Source organism: Crocodylus siamensis, chromosome 2 (genome assembly GCF_052110815.1).
Source record: "Crocodylus siamensis isolate JL-2025a chromosome 2, ASM5211081v1, whole genome shotgun sequence".
Lineage (NCBI taxonomy): Eukaryota > Metazoa > Chordata > Crocodylia > Crocodylidae > Crocodylus > Crocodylus siamensis.
The window spans coordinates 119770421-119794234 of record NC_143396.1 but is presented as its reverse complement, the minus strand read 5'-3'; the positions used below and the strand labels follow the sequence as shown (position 1 = coordinate 119794234).

Below are 23814 nucleotides of genomic sequence, written 5' to 3'. Positions count from 1 at the left end.
TAGCTCAAACAACTGACACTTAAAACAAGAGTGCCTACCCATTAAAGCTCTTTACTTGTGCTAAGCATGTTCTATCTCAAAGTTATACCATTTAAAGCAATGCAGGGCCATGCTACCTACATCATTTTAGGGTAACTTTAGTCTACTTATCATAGAATCATAGAATAATATAAGTAGGGTCGGAAGGGACCTTGTAGATCTTCAAGCCTGACCCCCTGCCTGGGCAGGAGAAAAAGACTGGACTCAAATGAGTCCAGCCAGCTAGGCATCAAGCCTCTTCTTAAAGATCCCCAGGGTAGGAGCCAGCACCACTTCCCTAGGAAGTTGGTTCCAGCTCCTAGCCACCCTGACTGTGAAGTAGTTCTTGCGGATGTCTAATCTAAATCTACTCTCTAATAACTTGTGTCCATTGTTCCTTGTCATGCCAGGGGGCGCTAGGGGAAACAGCGTCTCCCCTAAACCCTTCTGGTCCCCCCTAGTGAGTTTATGGACAGTCACCATGCCCCCCCTCAGCCTTCTCTTGTGAAGGCTGAACAGGTTTAGGTCCCGCAGTCTTTCAATGTAGGGTCTGCCCTGTAGTCCCCAGATCATGCGTGTGGCTCTCCACTGGACCCTTTCAATATTGTCCACATCCCTCCTGAAATGGGGCACACAGAAGTGGACACAGTACTCCAGCTGTGGCCTGACCAGCGTTACATAGAGGGGGAGGATCACCTCCCTGGCTCTACTTGAGATGCACCTGTGGATGCACGACAAGGTCCGGTTAGCCCTGCCAACCGTGACCTCGCATTGTCGGCCCATGTTCATCTTGGAGTCAATAATGGCTCCAAGATCCCTTTCTGCCTCTGTGCTCTCAAGAAGGGAGTTTCCCATTCTATAAGTGTGCTGCTGGTTTCTACTGCTTAAGTGCAGCACCCTGCACTTGTCAGTATTGAAACGCATCTTGTTTATGTCAGCCCACTCATGTAACCTATCCAGGTCTTGTTGCAGTCTTTCCCTCCCTATTAGCGTGCTCACCTCACCCCAAGCAATTTGCAGTCCTCCATCATCCCACAGTGCACTTCTTTCTGTCCCCCTTCCCCCTTCATGCCCCACCCCAAGTATGGATAAAACCCAGCTGTCCTGGCTTCTAGCCACATCCCTGCATGCCAACCCCCTAGTGGCAAGTCAGAGCTTTGTATGACTGCTTAGAGCATGTTCTATTAACACTGCTTAATATTCCATGGATTTTGTATGGTCTAAGTGTAACTTGTAACTTCACACCATGTCAGTCATGTAACCAATTCCCACACCCACTTCATGTCCACATCCAAGATTCAGAGATCTTTACTGGAGCTAAAATGGTGGGAGGGGAGGAAAGAGGAGTGTGGAGAGAAGAGTATAGGAAAAAGCCTAACTCTGCTATTCCCTTTACTGTGGCCACACGGAGTCACAAACCGGTCTTGAGTCAATAAGGTGGGTTTTGTGTATGCTCAAAATGAAGGAAGTTTAGTCTATGGCCTCACAGTTTTCTTGATGATATGAGCTGAGATGATAGCATACTTATTGCTCTGCTTGCAAAAGAAGACCCCTATATAGTGCATAACAAAACCAAAAACTAAATACCCATAAATACCCTTTCAACCCTAAAGTTGGGAAGGAAACATGAAATCCTTTCAAGTTTTGCTTTCTTTATTCTGAAAATATTTTAAGAAATGAAGCTTAAAAGGGTTATCAACACAAAGAACCTTGCTTGAAAATATTTTTCCTAAAGGTTCTTTCAGCCTTAAAATGACTGTAGTTTAAAAGGTAAAATACAAAGCAAGATGCCTCCATTCATTCTTCCTTCTTTAGCATTGTTCATTTAGCTGAGCAATGAAAATGACACGGATATAGATTGCAATGGAGGAACAGGCAAGCTAAGTAGCAGGATGTTTTAAAGGTTCCCTTACCATAAAAATGACAAACTCCACCCTGCTAGTGGAACACTGGATTTCTCTGCATGAGCTAAGTCCAACAAACCTAGTCATTGTTTAGAGGGATTGGAATCTAAGAGACTGTAGATGTGAATCAAACATCTGCTACACTGAAAACATCAGGTTCTCATATCAGGTTGCAAACCAAAAGTGTAATAGATTTCTTTAGGTAGTGAAGACAAGCCAGCAGTAACACTAACTGAATTCCATGATTTGTAGTAAATCAATGAAGCAGAGATCGGTTTGAAGAAAAAGTGAACTAAACTTTCCTACATTTCAGTGCAACTTTTTATATTGTGTGCGTGTATTTATAAAATTAGAAACTTCTAAACTCTTTCCAATGCCTTGTGTTTTTTTTCTTTTTCAAGGACTATTAGGTCAAGGGCAACCTTCTTTAATATGTTAACTTCTCTGCTCTGTTCTTACTGTCTTCTCATTGCAAGTTCACATGCTGCACTGAGAGAAATAAACATTTCTAATATATATTTCATAGAAGATTGTAAACATAGTGTTGCAGTAGATTTTTCACAGTAGAGTATTGATTTTCCCTAGTGTAGTGATTAAAGGTCCATGTTTATTAAGCTTTAAAATACTCCTGCAAGGTAAGCATCATTTATTTTACAGATGCTGTGGTGGGTTACATAAACCACCAACCAAAAAGCATTAATGGGGACCTGAGGGGCCAGTTGCTCTCTTCATTAGCTCACTTCAGCTAAAGGACACATTCTGCTTAATTCAAAATCATACCCTACTGAGAAGGAGCTAATTTGTTGCCCAAATGGAAGAAATGCATAGCACTAGGGAGAGAGGACCTGAGGTGATGAGGGCTTCTTCTTCTGAAGAGAGCTGAAAGACATCTAGCTGTTCAGGAGCTTCCTCTTCTTGAGAAAAGGTACGATGAGTAAGCATCGGGACTGCAGGGGTTGGCCTTTGAAGTAGGGAGACAGTTCTGTGCACCTTGAAGGAATAGGGAGATATTCTCAAAACAAGCCTGGGTCATGCTGAAATGGCTACACTGTTTTATTTAGCTTTGAGTTCTAGTGGAAGATTCCAATAGAAATTTGGAACTGTTGCTTTGAAAGAAAAGATGATTTAAAGAAGAGCTGAGGGGGTGGAAATTTTGTACAAAGGAAGAATATTGTTCTAGGCATAGGTTTCTTGCTAATAAGAAAGACAGAGGTGGTCTAAGATGATGAGTGACAGGAATATCACTATGGTGAAGTCTGTTACATGTGGGTAAACTGAAGATCAGAAAGGTTAGACCAGGGGTTGGCAATTATTTTAGTTGGAAGGCCACTTAATGAGCTTTGGTGAGCTGTTGAGGACTGCATCAGTAGCCCCCTGGTCGTCAACTTGGAACTAGAAGTCCCACCCCCTAGCCTGTGACTTTTGACACCAAAAGTGCCACCCCCCCCCAAACCCCTTAAGTACCCCTTTGGGGTGGGAGTACCTGGTGTCTAGAGCGAGTGCTGCAGCAAGGACATGAGGAGAAGCTGTTCAGGAGCTTCCTCTTCTTGAGAAAAGGTACGATGAGTAAGCATCGGGACTGCAGGGGTTGGCAGCAAAAGGAGAAAAGGAGCAGGTCCCCCAGTGGCTGCAGCAGTGGCAACAGCAGCTGCACCCAGAATCTGTGCGTGCTGACCAACCCACAAAAAGGTGGTAGCAAAGTGCATGGGCTGAATGGGGTACAGTTAATTGGTGGGTACCTGCGGGCTGAATGAAATCACCTGGTGGGCTGGATCTAACCAGCGGGCCATATTTTGCCCACCCCTGGGTTAAACCATTTGCCTAAGGACACGTAGTGAGCCAGCAGCAAAATCAGCTTCAATGATCCTCAAAATACACCCTATCAAGGACCTCCATAAATAATCCCACTGTTGTCTTAGGTGAAGGTATTTTGTATAACAAAATAGTGTAGTAGGACTTTTTCCACTTGTTAAAGCATGGCGTTATACTGTATCACAGTTCTGACACGCTGACTTCATTCATTAGCAAGCATGCTCAAAGAACCAAATTCAGGCTATTTTACAGAAGGGCTGAATCTTTGTGAGAACTTTTTCTTCAGTACGAACCATATTTTTTCTATTTCCATATTCCTTAAATATACAAAGCTTACTATTATGAATACTGTAAGAAAGCCTTATGCTTTCCATAAAATGTCCCTGTTCATCCATGCTTTCCTAGTACAGTGCTCAGCCCACTCTCTTCCCTTTGTATTCTCAGATATATGCACAAGCACAGAAGGATCATGAAACAAAAAATTAAACCTGCTTCTCACTGTCAGAGAAGCAAGATAATGATTAGGGTATTTTCCCTGCCTTCTCTGTTGAGATGGGCACTCTGTCATTACTATAAGTGCCAATGTAAGAACTTCAGCATCAATGTAGTTTCAAGATCCCATCTCACTTCTTAATCCCCAAATGAGAAAGTAACTCCTCCTTCATGGTGATAGACTGCATCTTTTGCATCTGCTTCTGGATGCAAAATTAGTCTGTTTTAAAGATCAGTAATTTGATATGCAATAGAAGTGGCAGCAATAGGTGGATAAATATAGCACCAACCCATTTAACACACACACACCCCAGGATACCAAAAGAAAAATCAAATGGTACAAAAATCTCAATTATTAGCAAAAGAACTTCAGCTTCACTTTCTCTTAAACTATGCTGGCTCCACAGGGTTGGCAGTAGACTGGCCTGGTAACCCTGTGCTCAGCTGGGTGGATGGGACAGGGCTGTGGGTAGGTGGGGAGTGGCATCCGGGAGCAGGATGGGCAGGCAGGGCCAGGATCATGGGGCAGTGACAGCATGGGGCCAGGGCCCAGAGCAGAACTGTGATCCACTCCCTCCATGCCCCTGCCTGAAGAACTGGTGCCTGTCACAGAGTTCTGGGTCAGCCTCCATTGAGACCCCACCTGCCTGCTCAATCTGGTGCCCCCAGTAGTGGATGCGGAACGGACAGGCCAGGGTGCCTGAGCAGTGGGGCTGGGTCCAGCAGTAATGGCACTGGGAGCAGCAGCCATAAGGAGCTACTGTCAATCTCAAGCAAAGCTACGGATGTCATTCTCCCTCTCTGCTTGGCCTTGGTGAGACTGCAGCTGGAGTTCTGCATTGAGGTCCAGGTGCCGCATTTCAGGAAGCATGTGGAGAAGCTTGAGAGAGTCCAATGGAGGGTGACACACATGATTAGAGCCCTAGAAACCAGCTCATATGAGGAAAGGCTAAAAGACTTGTGATTCCACAGCCTGCAGAAGGGGACTTGGTCGCAGCCTATAAGTATATCAAGGGTGTACATCAGGGCCTGGAGGAGCATCTATTCACCAAACCCCCAAGAGGAGGACAAGAAATAATGGGCACAAGCTGACTGAGGATCGCTGCAGGGTAGACATAAGGAAAAACTTCTTTACAAGTTGAGTACCAAGGGTTTGGAACAGGCTCCCCACAGAGGTGGTAGTCATCCACCCTGGTGATTTTCAAAAAGCATCTTGATGCCCATTTCGCTGGGGTCATCTGATCCCAGCAATCTTTATTGTTCAAGTGCAAGGGGGCTGGACCTGATGTAAGGTCCCTTCCAGCCCCTAACAACTATGAAGCTATGAAATAATGGAGCTGCCAGGAAGTGGAGTCCGGCCACTGTGCCACCCCAGCCCTGCTGTGCATTCAGAGGCCATGGGACCAACCCACAAGCACCATAGCCTGGGCTGCCCCCAAGCCATGGGACCTGCCACAGCTTGGATAAAATTCCTTGGCAGGCTGGATATGGCCCACAGGCTGTATTTTGCCCATCTCTGCTTTAGAGAAAACTGGTTGGCTTCTAACGGCAACATGGATAAGAAAAGTCTTGGGTTTACTTGTGCTATGTTTTCCTGAAGGAAAAAAATGCACCAAGCTTTTCTATACAAGAAACAAGTTTGATTTGGTAGTATTTTTTATTGGACCACTTATCTAGTGTGTCGTGATGGTATACAAGATTTGGGGCACAAGGGGTCCTTCCTCAGGTTTGGAAGGACACAGCAGATATAGCCTGAATTAAATGTTGGAGTATGTTTCTATGGCAGGAACATATTTTAACTCAGACATCTAGACAACAGTCCAACGTGAGCTGATGCATTCCTAGAAGAATCAGCTCACCAAGATAGTTGACCCATCAAAATACATTCCTTTCCACTGTTGCCATGTGCCTGTCTATTGCAGTTCAAACTTGGCTAGATTCAAGTAGGGCCTGGATTCAAGAAGCCCTTTAAAACCACATTTCAGACAGACAGACAGCAAAATAAGAGAAGGTGATAGAAGGGATAAGAAAATTTAAGTTGAATTCTCCTGATGATGGAAACCCAACCTGCGGCATGATTATTGGATCAAATGGGAACAAAGACATTGAAATGTATCAAAGCCAAAACAGAACCTCAGGACCTTGAGAGCTACTGCGTAGAGCCTTGGGTAAACAGAGGGGGATAGGGACTGGAGAGACGATGCTCAAGGTTATAAGATGAAACATCCGAGAAAATCAACGTTCAAATTAAGCCAAATAATATGGCCCAGATTCTTAATCATTATGTAGGATCGTATCTTTTGCAGGATTAAAGCACATATATAGCTAATACTACCAAGATGTTCAAGAAAACTTGGTCAAATCATTTTTTCACAGTACATCATAAAGACTCATATAAATTTTAAATGAAAACTCCCACTTTCAGTAAGAAAAATAAAATAAAAGTAATAAAGAGAGATAAATACATAAATCAATGAAAATAACAAATCAAAGAAAAATGGCTTTCCTTGCACATATAAAATAAATAAGACTTTTTCCAGAAATCAGTAGTTTTTACAGCATTCTTTTGAATACAGTATGTGTGGGGGGTGTATCTATCATGAAAAATGTAATCAAAATGAGTTTTGTTTCCCTAATATAAGGGGAAAATAGGAATTCTCTAGATGTGTGTAAAATTCCCACGTTATTTATTTAACTGTCACAGATCAGCATACTGCTGGACTTATACTGTCCACCAAGGGGAAGAACCAAATGTACCTCATGTCTTTATTTCATAAAATAATGTTAAGAATAGTCACGTGATTATCTCACGGAGGTGCTGACATTTGTAGCAACATGCTACATCTTCCCTGTTGATATTTTCCATTTATGCTAACCACAATCAAGCAAAATGTAATCAGAAAAATGATTGGTGACACTTAAAGTGGTAGCATAGAACTCAAGAGAATGTGTGCTTAACTGTTCTGTGCCGTAGTTTCCGCAACAGTAAAACAGGGATAAATGGACGTCTAGGGACTCTGTGGAATATTTCATTCGATATTTAGGAACAGTGAATTGTTTGTGTGTGTGTGTGTAAGCGAGGGGGGAGGGGGGGACAGGGAGGCAGAATTGAACCATATACCAGATGGCCCTTGAGGTCTCTTCCAACTCTCTGATTCTTGACTCTACAGCACCAGGCTGACTGTCTTAAGAGCTCTTTCACTGCAGGCAATTAGAACTTCCTTATGATCACCATATGGGTGATTAGGGGGAGAATAATCTTTCCTTTTAAAACATTCCAAAAAGCCCCAAGTAAATTGTACAACAAAGGGCAGACCATAAACTGAAAACAAGAACACAACCCATTAACCTTTCTCTTTATAAAAACCATGAAAAGCTTCAGTTTGAAAAGTATTTATTTAATATGTCATCTTAACTATCTAAAAGATCAAACAAACTAAGCTTTACCTCCAAACAGATAATCTACTTTCCAAATAAAATATTTGTAACTAGGTGAAGCTGTAATTGTTATATAGGACACAAAGATCTTGGAATGATCTTCTGTTATAGTAAAATGCGATTCACTGGACTACAGTTGATGAAATCATAAGCCATACATGCCAAATAGCATTATTCTCTGCAGCGAGAACAGAAGGGTGAGTCACTGAGTCTTTCTGGATTTTTTCCCCTCTACTGTCTCCATTCAGAAACACTCATTTTTCCTGCTGCTATTTACTGGATTCAGAACAAACCTCTGGACAGTTTCCAGTGCAAAAATTAGATTCAGTGATCAAGAATAAGACAGACATGTGACTCAGGAATCCCTACAATCTTGCCACCTTGGAGAGTGCATTAGATGGCTGCTACAGAGTGCACTGGAAGGGAAAAGGAAGGCAGGAAATAGAGAAAAATTAGATTGATTCAAAAGGAGCTCCTGAAAGTAAAGTAAAAATGCTGGCTAATATCTACAGAAGCAGTTTCATTATGATCATATATTTATTTGGTACAATGCAATTCAAGTATTACTATGAGGTAACAGAAATTCTGGAATTCAAAAGCTGGACAGTTTTAATTATGAGCAGGAAGAAATCTGACACTTTTCAGCATATGACTGTCCCCCTTGATGCTCTACAGAATATTTCAGGAATCCCTTTAAAATTAAAGTTGTGATTCTCTGGTTTTCAGATATGCATCATGGGACTGAGATGAGTGGCTACACAAAATGAACACTAATGCAACACAACACTTAACTGACAAAACTTGATAACATTAATGAGCTATATTTTTCAAGTGTCTCCTTAAGCATGTGTATCTATTTAAATGCACAAAATGATTGTCTGTGCCTGCAAATAAGTACAAAAAAAGCCAAATCTGCTGACTTCCCAGACACAACGCAAAGTCCGCCTGTTTTTCTAAGGATGTGGGATGGGTTGTAGTGCAGAAGAGGCTGGGCCTGAAAATGGTTTTTGCTGACTTGTCCCTTTCTGTGTGAGGTACAATGTTCAGTAACTTTTTGAAGGGGGAGGGTATCTGGTCATCAGATCAAAAATGTGGACATATATAAGACAACAAAGGCATTCATAAACTCTATTTTCTTAATATTCATCATCCAACACAGTTGCTTCAAATAATTGTAAGAAAGGATCATATTATACCTAAGGAATTAATAGGAACTCAAATAGTGTAGGTTGTTTCTAGCGTTGCCAATGACTTTGACCCTGAGTCAGATGCTATATTGATGACAGTCATATATTTACCCACAATAATAAAAATGCAGGTAATTACTTTAAACAATTAATCTACATGGGTGCGTGTAGGCAAAACAGGGACCCTAAATTGAAGTGGTGGGTTTTAAAAAACACTGTTTCAATTTAGGGCTGATTAAACCCCAGTGTTGTGCACACACCCCACTTACCTGCCTCTCTGGGGGGAGGGGAGGGTGAGCTGCTGGTGGGTGCAGCGGTCTCTGGGTTATGGAGCAGGGGGGGCTGGTGCTTCCCTCCATGGCAGCAGTGGCCCTCCCCGCCAGGCAGCACCCACCTACAGGCACCCAGCTCCGGCAGTTCCACGGGGCACCACGGCCATGGAGGAAAGCACCAGGTCCCTGTGCAGCTCAGGTAGGCAGGCAGGCTCTGGAATGGCAAGGGGGGTGGAGATCAGGCTTGTTGCTTTTCTTGGGCGGAGCCCGCTTTCCCAAGCTGCTGCCAGGGTTTCCTACAGAGATGCCTGGTGCTTCACTGTGTGGCTCTGGGGCAACAAACTAAAACTCCTCGAAGGAGTTTTAGTTTGCTGCTCCCAAAGTCATTTAAGGTGCATTACGCTGCTAAATTTCCTACAGCAGCTGGAATTAATGTGCAATACACTGCCAAGGTGTGCAAACACCAACACAGTTAAAGCAGTGCAAAAGCATTCAGCCCACTTTAAAGTGTCATGAACACACACCTCTCATTTAATCTACACACCGCTTATATTCCCAATGAATTAGAAAGTTTATTCATGATGAACAACTGGTCGCATCTACATGACACTAACTGCACAGTCATTAAGTACCCATTAGCAAGTACTAAATGACTGTGCAGCAGCGCCACCGAACAGGTTTTTTGTAATGCTACTGTGCAGTAGCCTAATACTACTGTGCAAGTGTTGCATCACAGTTTCTGCCACATGGCACTACTGTGCTGTCATATTGGGCTATGTAGACGCTGACATTGAGAATAGAAAAGATCCCAAATTCAAAATTAGCCAGTTCCATCACATACCAAAAGTCCTTTTTCTCAGTTTAAGTAATTTATCTTTCTTTTATGATCATAAACAGGTAACAGTTTATAGATATTATATTCATCTCTTTCTAAAGTCTTCATATGGAGTAGAAGGCCACTAAATATCGAAAAACAGAATTAATACAAGCAGATTATCTTAATCTCCTATGGTTTAATGCACAAAAAAAAGGCAATAAATTTGCTAGGTAATTATTGGTAGAAAATGATGCATTTGCTTATAGGAAATTGTTAGTTGCAAGGAGACATGTCTAAACATCGTATTAAAATATCAATAGCAAAGTAATGCTTTAAAGATTATAGGTATAAAGAAAGCGAGCGCATCCTGCACACACCAGGCGTGCCTACATGTTCATTAATGTGCTTTTGCTACTGCGCATTAAATATAGTACCTCTGGGTGTGTCTACATGTTGATTGATGCACTTTTACTGACACACATTTAAATGTAGTACCTCCATTATGAGGTACTAAGAAAAGGCGTATTAGCCTATTTTAATGCACGTTAGCGAACGTGCATTTTTTTGTGATGCTTTAATTCACATTACAATAGGCTAACACATATTAAAGCACGCATGTAAATGTACACTGTAATATGAGGTACTAAACAAATGTGCATTAGGCTGCCCTACTGTGCAGTAGCAATAGTGTATGCTTTTTTAGTGATGCTTAATGTACCGTAGCCTATTTTTACTGTGCATTAGCGTATTAGCAGTTTTTAACATGATGCTTTAAGGTGCAGTAAAATAGGCTATGGCACATTAAAGTGAATGTATAGATGCACTTAGCTATCATAGCAGTAACATAGCTTTTAAAATAGGTACAAACTGGGATGCAGTCTTGAGGTTCTAACATTACTGCAATATTTCATGTCTGCTGAAATTACTTCATTCTTTTTTATCATTATAAAAACACAAGCAGGGTTACATAGATACTGAGAATGTGCATGCTGAATGAATACAAATGGTGAAAAAACATTCGCACATTGAAAATAAAGGGAAATTTAGTGGCATTACAATTAAGAAAATAATAAGAACTAGCAAAAGTATGGCAGGTGCCAATACAGAGTGAAAATGTAAAAAAATTTGGGACTAGGTGATGAAGGAAGCCATATAACACTGCATGCTTTGAAGATTAAACTGCTGATATACATCAGGTTGTATTTCATGCAATTTTAATATTTAAAACTTTTGGTGGAAATTATCAAATCCCACCAAATCTTTTTTTACCTGGACTCTTAAGAGCCTCTATTGCTAGAACAGGGAAATGTCTGTATGCCTTTGGAGGACAATCCTATTCCTATAAAGAGGGGCACTTATGTGCTCAAAGTGGTAAATAGAGTGACTCCTACACAATAGCTGGGTAACTCAGAATTATTTTGAAGGTTCACTTTGGTCATGTACTAGGTGAAATAGGACTCTGCCCTTAATTTTCAGCAAAACACCTATTTCTCATAGTATGTGGACATACAGCATAAGATTACCTTTTTATCATAGTCTGTTTATGGATTTATTGTATGGTCATACAGCATATATTAATAAAACAGTACTATAAAATTTGTCTTAATTCACTTCTGTTCAACAAACAGCAGGAAACAAAAAGCAGAAACAAATTTCAACTGAATGTTTAAAATAATTATCATCAAGTGCCAAGACCTCTGCGCACCTTCAATCATCAACATGACCAAAAGCCAACAACTATCTGAAGTTTTCTGAGAGCTCTGCATTCTGAGGCTGTACCTGGGTTCCCCATAGGCACCTTTAAACAGGGCTTCAACCTCAAATTGAAATATTGGTCCCAAATTGTCACTAGAGTCTATTCTGCTGTGTCACCTGAGAGAAGGTAGTAAAGCCCCACCTGGTACCACAGGAACTTGGCTATTTTGCTTCAGGTCAAGAAATAGCTGCAGCTATACTGGAAGCAATAAGGCTACATACAGACAGCACTGCACCACAAGCCAGCTACTTAGCTCTCCCTTTCAACTCTCTGTAAACTTGACCACATCACTCAGGTCTTCCTCACAGCCTGTCTTCAGTGCAGCTACAGTAGTCGTTACTGTAACGTTACAGTTGTTACTGTAATGGTGAAAACTACTTGTGGGTCCCTAGAATTATGAAATGTCCAGGACTATGCATCAGATGTCACCTTCTGACAGTTGGTGTAATGCAACCAGGAGACCCAACTATGTAACTATACAAACTGGAAGCATAAACTATTAAAAACAACTGAACAGAATAACTCAAAATTAAAATAAAAACAACACACATAATCAAAGCAAAAGTCTACACCTGGAATCTTGATTAAGATCACTATTTCAAAGGCAAGAGATAATAAAGGCTTATTTCTTTTCCCCCCTCTCAACCTGCACTAAAGTAAGTTGACTGGCATTTCTACCATGTGAAAAGTACTCTAATGGGCATTTGAGTTTTGTTTCCCAAATGTTAAGCCCCATGCTAGCTGTGATTATTCTGGAGATAGTTTGAATGTTACAATGAATGTCGACATCCCTGTGCACCTCAATAAACACTGTCTTATACAGCACATTCCACCCCCCCCAAAAAAAAAATTACTAAATGACCTATGCACTGATTCTCTTCAAAGAATGTCTTTTAGGGAAGAGCCATTCACATATGAGAGTTTTGATCATGAGAGCCCACCTATGGTTTATTCATGTATAAGTTTACTAGCAAGGAGAGAAATATGCATAGAGAAGGGTAGTTAGCCATATTAATCTGAAGTCATTCAGAAAGCAGGGTAGATGCATCTTTCAAAACCTGGATAACCCCTTCGGAGTAGTTAGCCTTCAACTACCTGATGGGTGGTTCTAAAGAGGATGGAGCTAGACTGTTCTCAGTGGTGGTAGATAACAGAACAAGAAGCAATGGTCTCAAGATGCAGCAAGGAAAGCTTAGGTTAGATATTAGGAAAAAACTCTCTCACTAAGAGGGTAGTTACCTAGAGAGGTTGTGGACTCTCTACCCTTATAGGTTTTTAAGACCCAGCTAGACAAAGCCTTGGCTGGGATAATCTAGTTGGGGATGGCCCTGCTTTAAGCAGGGGATTGAAGTAGAAGACCTCTTGAGGTCCCTTCCAACCCTAATTTTCTATGTGTCTATGATTCTATATGCACCCTTATAGATTAACTAAATAAGATATATAGAGGAGGCACAAGTTTTCATGGGCTGAGGTTCACTTCATCAGATGTACAATGAAATATGTATAATCATTACCAAACAGACACATTCCAGAGAAGTTGAAAATCTTTTACTCATGTTATATTCCATACACCCTGTCTACATTACACTTTTTCTTTGATAATTGTCCTAAAGAAGAACATTCTTGTTTAGCAGAATGCATGAAACAGGCTTAAATAAAGTCAGGTTAAAAAAAATATAAACTTCTTACCATCATTAAGAATGATACCTTTATTTAAGGTTAGAAATTTTCTAAAGAGTGTATACTTTTGATCATTTATAGTGCTAGGTATATATGTATGCTTCATTGCCAATGAAAATAAATGATAGTGTACTCCCTTCAAGTGCATAGCTTCAGAAGTGAAACAGGCAATGGCCTTACCCAAAGTATATACTTCTTGGAATTGAATATAAACAAAGCTCATTAACCACAGGAACAGCTTTTTCTTAGCTCATTAAGGTTGGTAATTTTTTCAGATGCCCGTATACAGCTAATAACAATCCTGAAATTGACAAGACCTTGTCAGTTCAGGCCTGCTTTAGAAGCCTTTAAATTGATGTCTCTTAGGCATTTTTACCAATTTTGTAGTAAAATAGAGTCCTGTTATATTACAAAGTACCCAGTGGGGCCAACAAGTTTCCATGGACTTAAGCAGTTTATGCACATAAGTAATATGCAGATAACTGAAGATTGCTGTAATGTAAACAGATAAAAATATAAAACAACATTGTACTATGTATTTAAATGAATTGTATACCTATCAGATATGCATATAAACAATGTAAATTGTCACCAGTTTTAAGTAGATTTGGGGGCCTGTACAAAGCTCCAAGCTTTAGGCCTAACCTACCCAAGTCTATCCCTGTAAGTTTAAAAATATAATTAAAATTGCCAAGAACTAGTGTATGGAAAATATGAGGCCATACCAAAATCTATTCTACTTTCCACCCTTTCCCTATCATTATTTTTAGTTTTTTTAATATTAATGTGTTGTCTCCTTCCCCACTGTTTTGCTCCGTTATGCTTTTTTTAATGGTGCATTAAAAGTCATTTGATACTTAGATCCCTGCTGTGTTAAAAGTATACCTGCCAGTGTTAATTAACTAGATACTACTTTCAGAAGAGATACCAAAATAGAGCAGAGGGGAAGCATACTACGTGACTAAGAATTCTTCAACAATTTATCTCCTCCTTCCCACATATATACACATTTTCTGGAGCCTTTACATACTGCATGTATATGATCATCAGATGATGAGCGTGTGGAAAATGATAACTCACCATATTTTGCTTTGGAGAGCTCTACCTATTGATCAAAAGAAGTTAATAGAAAAGGAGCACATACTACCCCATCATGTAAAGTTTCTATGGTTTGCAGGCATTCCATTTTTTTCTTGGTTTTCTTTAGTGATCTGTGACCTTTATAATGTAACATGATCTACTAGGTAACTAGTCCTACAGATATTCAACAGGTTCTCAAGGGCACCAAACCAGCAGACTCTAATGCATGGTTGAGGCCTAAGATTGCAAGCATGATGGCCATAACTAATTTATAATTGTACAACCTAGGAAATGCAGCTAATACCTTTACTCCCCAAAAGCACAAGTGTGTATATCTTTATGATGATGAATACATATTTTTTCTAATTATAAGTATGCTTTACATTTTGTGGTTTTTTTCAAATTAAATTAGATACTGACAAAACATACAATGACATTCTGCCATACTCATACTAAAATATGGACCTGTATGTTTGCTTGGCTATTCATTACACTTATCATCTGTGAGAGCTTCATACCTCAACAATATTTTACCCAAAGAAATGCTTCTTCTCTTAACTTTAATCCTTTGACATTTCTCAACAAGATTCTATGGGCAAACTGTCCATATTCTGAATATGCATCAGTAATCCTTACTTGTTATAGGAAATCAGTCAATGTAACGTTGTATCTTACAAAATCTGTCTAAATGAGCAATACCTCACCTGACAAACCAAGAGCTACATATTGTGCTCTCACTGTAATTTATTCTCCTACCTAACTCATATGTACACAAAAACATGCAGATATTTTCAATCTGTTACTATTCTGTAAATCAAGGCCTACCCGCATACCATAACCAAGGGTGGCCAACCTGTGGCACAGCTAGCATCTGTGCACATGGCAGATCAAGCAGGGAACACAGTGGCAGAAAGGGAAAGCAGCAGAAAGCAAAGCAGCAGACAGAGCAGAAGCACAGGGAAGGAAGCAGAAAGAAGAGCAGCATATCAGGAAAGGGAAGGGGATTGGAGTAACACACAGGAAGCATGCAGGGCTAATTTGTGACATGACTGTCAAAAAGGTTGACCCCCACTACCATAAACCATGTTCTATTAACCACTTACTTCCTTAAAAGTAAAAAATTAACAGTTTTTTTAAACTGTCAAAGTTCATTTACTAGGTGTAGTGTTTACATAAGGGGTTCCATTTCTTTTTACATGTAGTAACCCACCAAATGGTAGTCCTTCGTTGCATTCCAGTATTTTAAATTGATACGATCACACATGGGATGAATACACCCTTCGGATTTCTTCTCAACCATTTGATCAGAACAAGACAATCAACATCCATGCAAGAAAACTTCTGTCTTAGCTGCAGTTCTGCAAGCCCCATGTTCTGAATTATTCCTGTTTCAAGGAGAATTCTCAAGACTTCCATTTATTTTTAAAGAAAAAGTAAAAACAAAACAAATACACTACACTATCTAATGCAACAGAAAAAGGTATTTAGATTTGTTAGTCTGAGGGTAGGCAAAAGGTAAGGCAGATGGCAGTCTATAGACTAACTCATAGACTACAACCTACTTTTGCCAGATGCTTCATCATGGCATCTGGCAAAGTAGGCTATAACTTATGAAACCTCTTGACTCACTGAATGAGTTAGTCTGTCAGGAGCTGTCCTGCCATGCCTTCTACATAATGAATTAGGTTTGGAGGATCCAGAGTTGTTTGCATGTTATGCTTATTCATATAAGTGCATGGGCAGGGGGGAAAGGGGACAGGGGACAACTTTGCTGTGAAGTTATAGTCAATAATTCATTAAGTATACCCAAGCCACTGTTCAGCTCAACCCAATGCTACCTGAAAGTAGAAAGTCAATACAGGAAAGACGAAAACCTATAAACCCCTTTCCTTAGAAAATATTCTTGATCAATATGAAATTTCTGAATTAGCTATGGAAACCCAGAGAGAAATAAATCTCAGGATGTAGAGCCCAGGAAAAGAGCACAGCAAGCCTGAAAATGAGCCTTAGATCCAACCAGTTCTCTGTTGCAATCAGAATTCCACAGCTGCAGATCCCAGGGCAAGCTGCTTCCTGAAAGCTGCCTGCCCTTACCTCCCTGTTTTGGCCTCTATTAGACGAGTAGATCACACATGGCATCAAGCCCATTGGCTCAAATTTCTCTTCTCTACTCCCAAGATTCAAGTTTAGCTGCTAAAAACACATGAAGCCCAATCTCAGAACTGGACTATCTCCCTAAATGCAGCAGGTTTCTCGTAAGTTAATAAGCAAGTAGGAAAAAAGATGGTGGAAAGAACTAGAAATTCAGAAAGGAAAGGAAAAATCAAACCCCAAAGACAATAGACATAAAACAGAGGGAAGAGAAAACAGACAAAACAGGGGTAGCAGTTACAATGCCATGCTATGGCATGAGTAAGCCTAGCAGTCCAAATAATCTATGGATTACCACCACCCCTCACTCCACACAAAGTTGAGAACTACCAAGAGAAGATAATTTTGTCTCCTATGTCAAGGGAAATTATATACATGATTTAAGAGAAAAAATACATTATTAGGAAGACTTTTGAAAACATTATAAGAGCATGCTTTATTTACAAATAAACATATTTTGCTGTTGTCAACATAAATCTCACTGGGACAATTTAGAATTTGCAGTTTCTTTGCCTGAATCTTATATTAGATGACAATTAGCACTTCTTCATGAACATGGTTTATAGTAGTCCCTCCATTTTTTCCCCTCGTTGATTAGTCAGATAGATCTGGGAGAGAAGTTCATAAACTGGTTTAACTTATATCAGTTGTTTGATACTACAACCAATCAGGTTATCTTAAACTAGGTTCGGCCATTTTGAAAGTGGTTTATATGCACTGAATTTCTGTTCTGTTATAGGTTTAAACTAGTTTCAAGATCACTTAAACCAGTTTGCATGCAACTTCTGTCCCTAGCTGGAAAGTTTGGGACAGGTCAAGCCAAGTTTATGTTGTAAGGAATGGGGAACAGATGTTTGAATGAAGCATAAGAAAATCTTGGGGATTTCATCTCAAGATTTCACCCAATAAAAGGTTCTAAAAGCCAGCAGTCATTTTCAGCTATTTTCTCCTAGTGGCCTGATGAAAACAGCTGGGTTCCTAAGAACATGCCCATGAGTTTTCTCTGTTTTTATTAGTATAAAAAGTTATCAAATATAATGCTTTATATGTAACGGAAGGGTAAACTCAGTTTTTTTCTTCTTGCATTTTGTTTTTGTTCCTTTCGGAGTCCTGCTAATGCCTGTATTTCTTCTGTAGCATCCCTTGATCTCAAGAAAGACAGCACAACACACTGGTTCTTTTGGAACCCAATAATGTCATTCTTTAAACCACTGAATGAGTCACTGTTCTGCAGCATGATATTCCCTCTGTAGGCAATGGCTCTGAAACTGCGGTCTGTGGAGTACTAGCTGGTGGTCCACAGAGAGCTGGCTCTGATCCCAATTACCCCTGCTACACTGAAAAAAAGATAAGCAAAAATGCACTGTGTACTACCTCAAATTTCCTATATAATCTGTTGCTTTACTTGCCACAGAGATGCTATATGATTGTGAGTTAGGGAATGAATGCCTACAAGACACTCTTTCTTTTGCTATATAGTCTTCAGTATGAGGGAGTTTGAGAACTCTTGCTCCAGATAATGAGTAAGCTGTCTGTGCTGAACTCCCTTCCCCAGCAAGCCTGGACAATGGGAAACTGAGAACAGGAATCAACTCTGATTTTATCAGATAGTAATGTGAGACGCTGGGATATTTGTTTTAAAAAAAATGTTTCTTTTATATCCAGTGATATCAACAATATCCTGTCAAAGTAGGTTAGGCTGAATGGAAACTACGTGGACCAGATTACAACTGTCCGTACTTGGAGTTATTGAGGAACAGCTACAGCATTTCAAATTCACATCCTTACATAATATGCATTAACCCTTACACTGGATACATTAGTGACTCAATAGATTGTTTTAAAACGACCATGAAGAACAAGGTAGAATATCTTCAGTCCCATGTTTGTGACATGCATTTGTGGAAGTTCTTCTATTAGCACTGGAAATAGGTTTTTAACTGTTGGCAGGATGGCAATTACATTATAAGAAATACCCCAGTTCATAAAGTCCTGCAGAATTCTTAGCTCATCCCAAGCTGAAATTCAATGGAGTCGCCTTAAAAGTCCTAATTTCATAGAAAGACTTCACATTAAAGCAAGACTCAGTGTAACCAGAGTTGTGATTTGCATAGTGTTAGGTAAAGAAAAACTCATTCTACTTTACTAACATGGGATTTTACTTTGGGTCAGCCTATCTGCTAATTGTAAAAGCACACCACAGATCTCAGCAAGCACTGCTCAGTAATACCAACACATGAAGTTACAGCTCGTCTTTAGATTAATAAATGTTAATCCGCTTCTAAAAGGTTGCAAAATGGGTAGTTCACAGTGCTGAACTCTTACTGTGTGACAGGATAACAGAGTGCAATTCCTGTCATTAGTTTTAAAAAAATGACAGTTTTAGCCAAGGGGGAAATGTAGAACCAAGGACTTCACACTGATATTAGTTTCATGGCACATCATAACTTAATTTGATCCCTGAATCCTTCTCACACTGGAAGAGTGAGTCTGACCCTCTGCTCGTTTTGAAAGGTCCTGTTCTCCCAGGAAATGAGGACTGGAATGGACCCCAGGAGGTCAGCCAGCCTAACCGCCTTCTCAAAGCAGGATGATCCCTGACTCTCTCATCCCAGCCAAGGCTTTGTCTACTCAGGTCTCTAAGGATGGAGATTCCACCACCTCTCTGGGTGGTGGCATAACTCCTTTCCCCTTCCCTGATTTTCTTAACTGTACTGCATTGGCTTAAACTGCCCAGACCTGAGGAAGCTCACCTCGCATTGGAACAGCACATTTAAAGGCCGTGTTACAACTTACACTGTGAGCCAAACAACTGCTGGCCGGTATTAGTGCCAGCTTGGAGTTAGGATCAATTACACCCTTAGTTTAGAAACCTTCTCTGACTGTCCCCCACCTGCACAGCTGTGACAGGCCATGAGGCCTGGGAAACAGGGGCAGGACTTGGAGCTGTAGCTGGGAGCTGCAACTGCAGCGTTGGTGAACCAAGACAGGCTTCTCTCCCTCTCTAAGGGTCGGGGTGAGACAGACTTGGGATCCTGGAGGCATTCCACTTGGGCAGCACATCGTGGGGAGTGGCTGCACCTGAACAAAAGTGGAGACGGGCAGTTCTTATCAGAGATCATCCTGCCCTGGAGCAGCGTAACTTTGAGCCATATAACGAGCGCTTAAAACTACTTTGGGTGCACCTACATGTCACCATATGGTGATGTTGCTACAGTGCTTTTGGAAGTATTAAAGTGCAGCACAGTATGGGCAGGTACTGCGCCATGTGCGTGGCGCACGGTTAGATTTCCTCGCTACACTCCCCATACTCGAGGAGTGCAGTGGTATGGCTGACGTAGCTGGCGACTACGTGCAGACATATGATCGCTATGTTGCTGAAGTGGCGCCAATATAACCAAGGAGTGTGCTGCTATGGCAATGTAGCTGGTGATCATGTGCAGACACACATAATTGCTACACCGCTAAAGTGGCGCCAATATAGCCAGGGAGCATGCTGGTACAGGGATGTAGCTAGCGATCACATGCAGACACATGTGATTGCTACGCGCTGAAGGCCAATATAGCCAGGGAGAGTGCTGCTATGGTGATGTAGCTAGTGATCTTGTATACACACACGTGGTCACTACAGTGCGAAGTAGTGCTAATACAGCCAGGTAGTGTGCTGCTACGGTGACATAGCTAGCAATCACATAATAGACACACGTGATCCCTATGGTGCCAGTATAACCAGGGAGGTGCTGCTACAGCAACGTAGCTAGCGATCATGTAGTAGGCGCGTGTGATCGCTACGGTGCCGAAGTGGCGCCAATATAGCCAGGGAGCGTGCTGCTATAGCCATGTGGCCGGCGATCCCGTGCAGACACAAGTGACTGCTGCACATCTCTGTTGTGCACCATGCAGCCACCTAGGGCATGTGTAGACGCGCCCCCGTAAGGGCTCTCCAGGGGTGAAGAGCACCAAACTCCCTGTGCGTGGCAAGGGGGCCCTCGCCCTCAGCCAACCGGGCAGTGGGTCCAGCAAGCGCTCCCCCCAGATGCCCCTGGGGCTCCCTCCTCCCCGGGGCCGGGGCCGGGGCCGGGGCCGCACTCACTTGCCGGTGATGAGCTGGCTGCGGGACGGCGTGCACATGGGCTGCACGTAGTAGTTCTCCAGCTTCACGCCCTCGGCCGCCAGGCGGTCCAGCGCGGGCGTGCGGATCTCGGAGCCGTGGTAGCCCACATCTCGGAAGCCCTGGTCGTCGGCCAGGATGAAGACGAGGTGGGGCTGCGAGCCGGGCTCCGCGCCGCCCCACGACAGGTAGCCGTAGGCGAGCAGGCTGAGCGCGGAGAAGCCGGCCAGCACGCCCGCCGCCAGCATCTTCCCCGGCCCGGGCGCGCGGCTCACAGCATCCCGGCTCAGCCCGCGCCCAGGCCGCCGCCCGCGGGGAGGCTGCGGCTCATGGCGGGACGAGGATGCTGCGGGCTGCCTCCGCCGCCCGCTCCGGGCACGGGGAGGAGGCGGCTGGCCCCGCGGCAGCGCCTCCGCCTCCGCCTCCACCGCCGCCGCCGCCTCCCTCTTCCTCCGGCCGCCCGGCCCCAGCTGCTCGTCCTCCGCCGGGAGCTGCTGCCCAGCCCCGCCCCGCCCCGTCCCGCCCCGAGCCGCGCTGGGCTGGCCGCCTCCGGGGCACGGGCAGGGCGGGCGGGATGCCCCGCTCGCAGCTCAGCCCGCTCCCCTTCCCCCGGTGCCGGCAGCTCCCTCCTCTCCCTTCCTCCCCTTCTTCCCTGGCAGTCCCTGCTCCCTCAGCTCCTGTCTCCGGCCCGGGCGGGGGAGTCTCGGCAGCGCTTTCCCCCGCCCCGCCTCGTCTCTCTCCCGGCACACAGGGGCAGGTTCCCCCCCACTTGTCCCCAGCTCTGAGGGGAAGAGAGAAAGGGATTAGGGGCCTGCTCCTAACTAGGGCCGGATGAATGTGCAGGCACACGAGGCACATGCCTAGGGCCCTAAGTGAAGAAGGAGCCCGTCTGTGCTTATTTTACATGTTGTTTTACATGGCGGTCTTCAAAAAGCACCAGACCCAAGCAGTCTTTCTGGCCCAAGGGCAGGCGGGCTGGACCCACCGATCTGTAAGGTCCCCTCCAGATCCTAACAACTATGAAATTAAGTATTCAGTGATACATATATATATTTCACTCAAACTTGTGGGACCCTACGTAATACTGATATCTAGATATAGCTACACATCAATATGTAGATCAAGAGCTCGATATCTATAGATATCTAGATAGCTATAGCTATAGCTATAGCTATAGATACGTACCAAGCAGGGTCCGATATATAGCTATAGATATATAGCAATATGTAGATCAAGAGAGAGCTCGATATCTAGATATCTATAGCTATAGCTATAGATATGTATCTATAGCTATAGATATGTATTAAGTAGGGTCCCACAAATTTGTTTGCCTGGGGCCCACTAAAGGGTTAATCCGGCCTTGCTCCCAATGCTGACGGGGCAGATACAAGTTACAGAAGATGGTTTCTTTTTGAAACGTCTTCATCTGAACCCTCATGCAATGAGGCATTCGTGATGTGTAGGGGGTGCACGTGGGTGCATGTGCACCCCATGAGCATGGTGGTATACTGCCTACGAAAAAGTGCCTGGGGGTGGTCGCTGCTCGCTACTCTCTCCCTCTCCCCTCCAACACTGCTGGTGGCGTCTGTGGGCGGTCAACACAACGGCGTCCATGGGTGGTCGCTGACCACTGGGTGGTGCTCCCCGCCACCCCCAACCCTGCCGCTGACAGCACTGCAGCTGCCTGCAGGAGCTCCCTGCTTAGCACTGCCACACTCCCACCACCGACAGCCCCGTTGCTGCCTGCTGGAGCTTGCCCTGGCCCCCCAGCCTCCAGAAGCATGTGGCGTTCTTGCAATGAGGGTTCAGATTTTCATCCCATCAGCCATTTTGAAGTGGTCTGCAGCTGTGCACTTGCGTTTGGCAACTGCTGTTATAGACCGCTTTCTGTGGCCAGAGCGAGTAAAAAAAAAATTGTTCTTTCTGTGCACACCCTCAAACAGCAACTGATCATGAGGATCCCCCCTCCCTGCCAGCTCCTGTCCGGCCTTGCTGCTCTCTTGCTCTTCTCAGCAGTCCTGGTGCCAGCTCTCTGGGCAGGACATTCCTGGCAGCCAACTCAGCGTGGCATCTTTTGTTGTGATTCCTTCCCCCACCACTCTTCCCGCTTTGAAAACAAGCCTAAGCAAATCTGGTGGGTTTGATCTGATCCCAACTCCACTTTTCCAGAGGTTTCATAGTCATTTTTCTTCCCCCGCCCCCCAATATTGATTGTTTGCAGTACTTCAGGAACCACCATGGGGGAAAAAATAACCTTGGAAACTATGAACATGCAGGCTTTCTTTTAAACCACAAACCAGCCCCATTTATTACTACCCCTTTTAATTCTGGTGCCAGTAGAACAAATTCCTGGAATATACATTTTTTTACGTATTAGAAATGTTTGAAAAGTTGGTTTCAAATCTATGTGTGCAGCAGTTTATGTCACATAAAACATCACGTTTCCCCCTTTTTTGGGTGATATACTGTGCTCTAAAACCTTTAAAAACAGTGAAGCATGCTGAAACTGAACATTCATGCATGGATAAGTTAAATTGAAGCAAATGTGGTGGTTTGACTTATCTAACATGAGTCACCAGGACATGAACAAGGTTATTGAAACTAAATTACTTATTAACTCTTAACGACCCAAAAGGAATACCACCTAAAATCCATCACCCTTCTGAAGCACTGCTGTAGCCTTTCTTTGCGCTGCGCACAAGCTCAAAGCAGCAGCACTAGGAGCTAGAGGTACAACATTCTTCCCAGAGAAATATTTCAACTAACAGGAATGTTCCCACCATATTTTGAAGAAAAAGAGGCTTTTTCTCCCATGAGTGTTGAAAACCCAACCTATTCTATGAAGCATTCCTTCTACATTAGACCACAAACTGCTCTTTTGACCTAATATTATATACTGAACATCTTTTTAGAGAATGTTGGAGCAATATTTTCCCTATGTGTTTGGCACATCTTCTCTACTGTAAAACTATATAATATTATACAATGTATGTAATATTATACACGGAACTTGATCTATTATAATCATATTGTTTATGGCTTTAAGGATCACCCTATTGATTGTACTCTTCTGGCATCTGTCTTTTCTACTGCCCA

The 23814-nt window shown here is 42.8% G+C and overlaps 1 protein-coding gene across 1 annotated transcript in view; it reads right to left on the bottom strand.

Annotated features, from left to right (window-relative positions):
* Nucleotides 1-21299, bottom strand: part of ARSJ (arylsulfatase family member J) — a 75386-nt gene extending 54087 nt beyond the window's left edge. Inside the window, exon 1 of the mRNA XM_090036656.1 lies at nucleotides 20701-21299. Within this exon, the coding sequence (XP_089892782.1) occupies nucleotides 20701-20966 (266 nt within the window). The 5' untranslated portion in view covers nucleotides 20967-21299. The remainder of the gene's footprint in view (nucleotides 1-20700) is intronic.
* Nucleotides 21300-23814: the final 2515 nt, after the last annotated feature.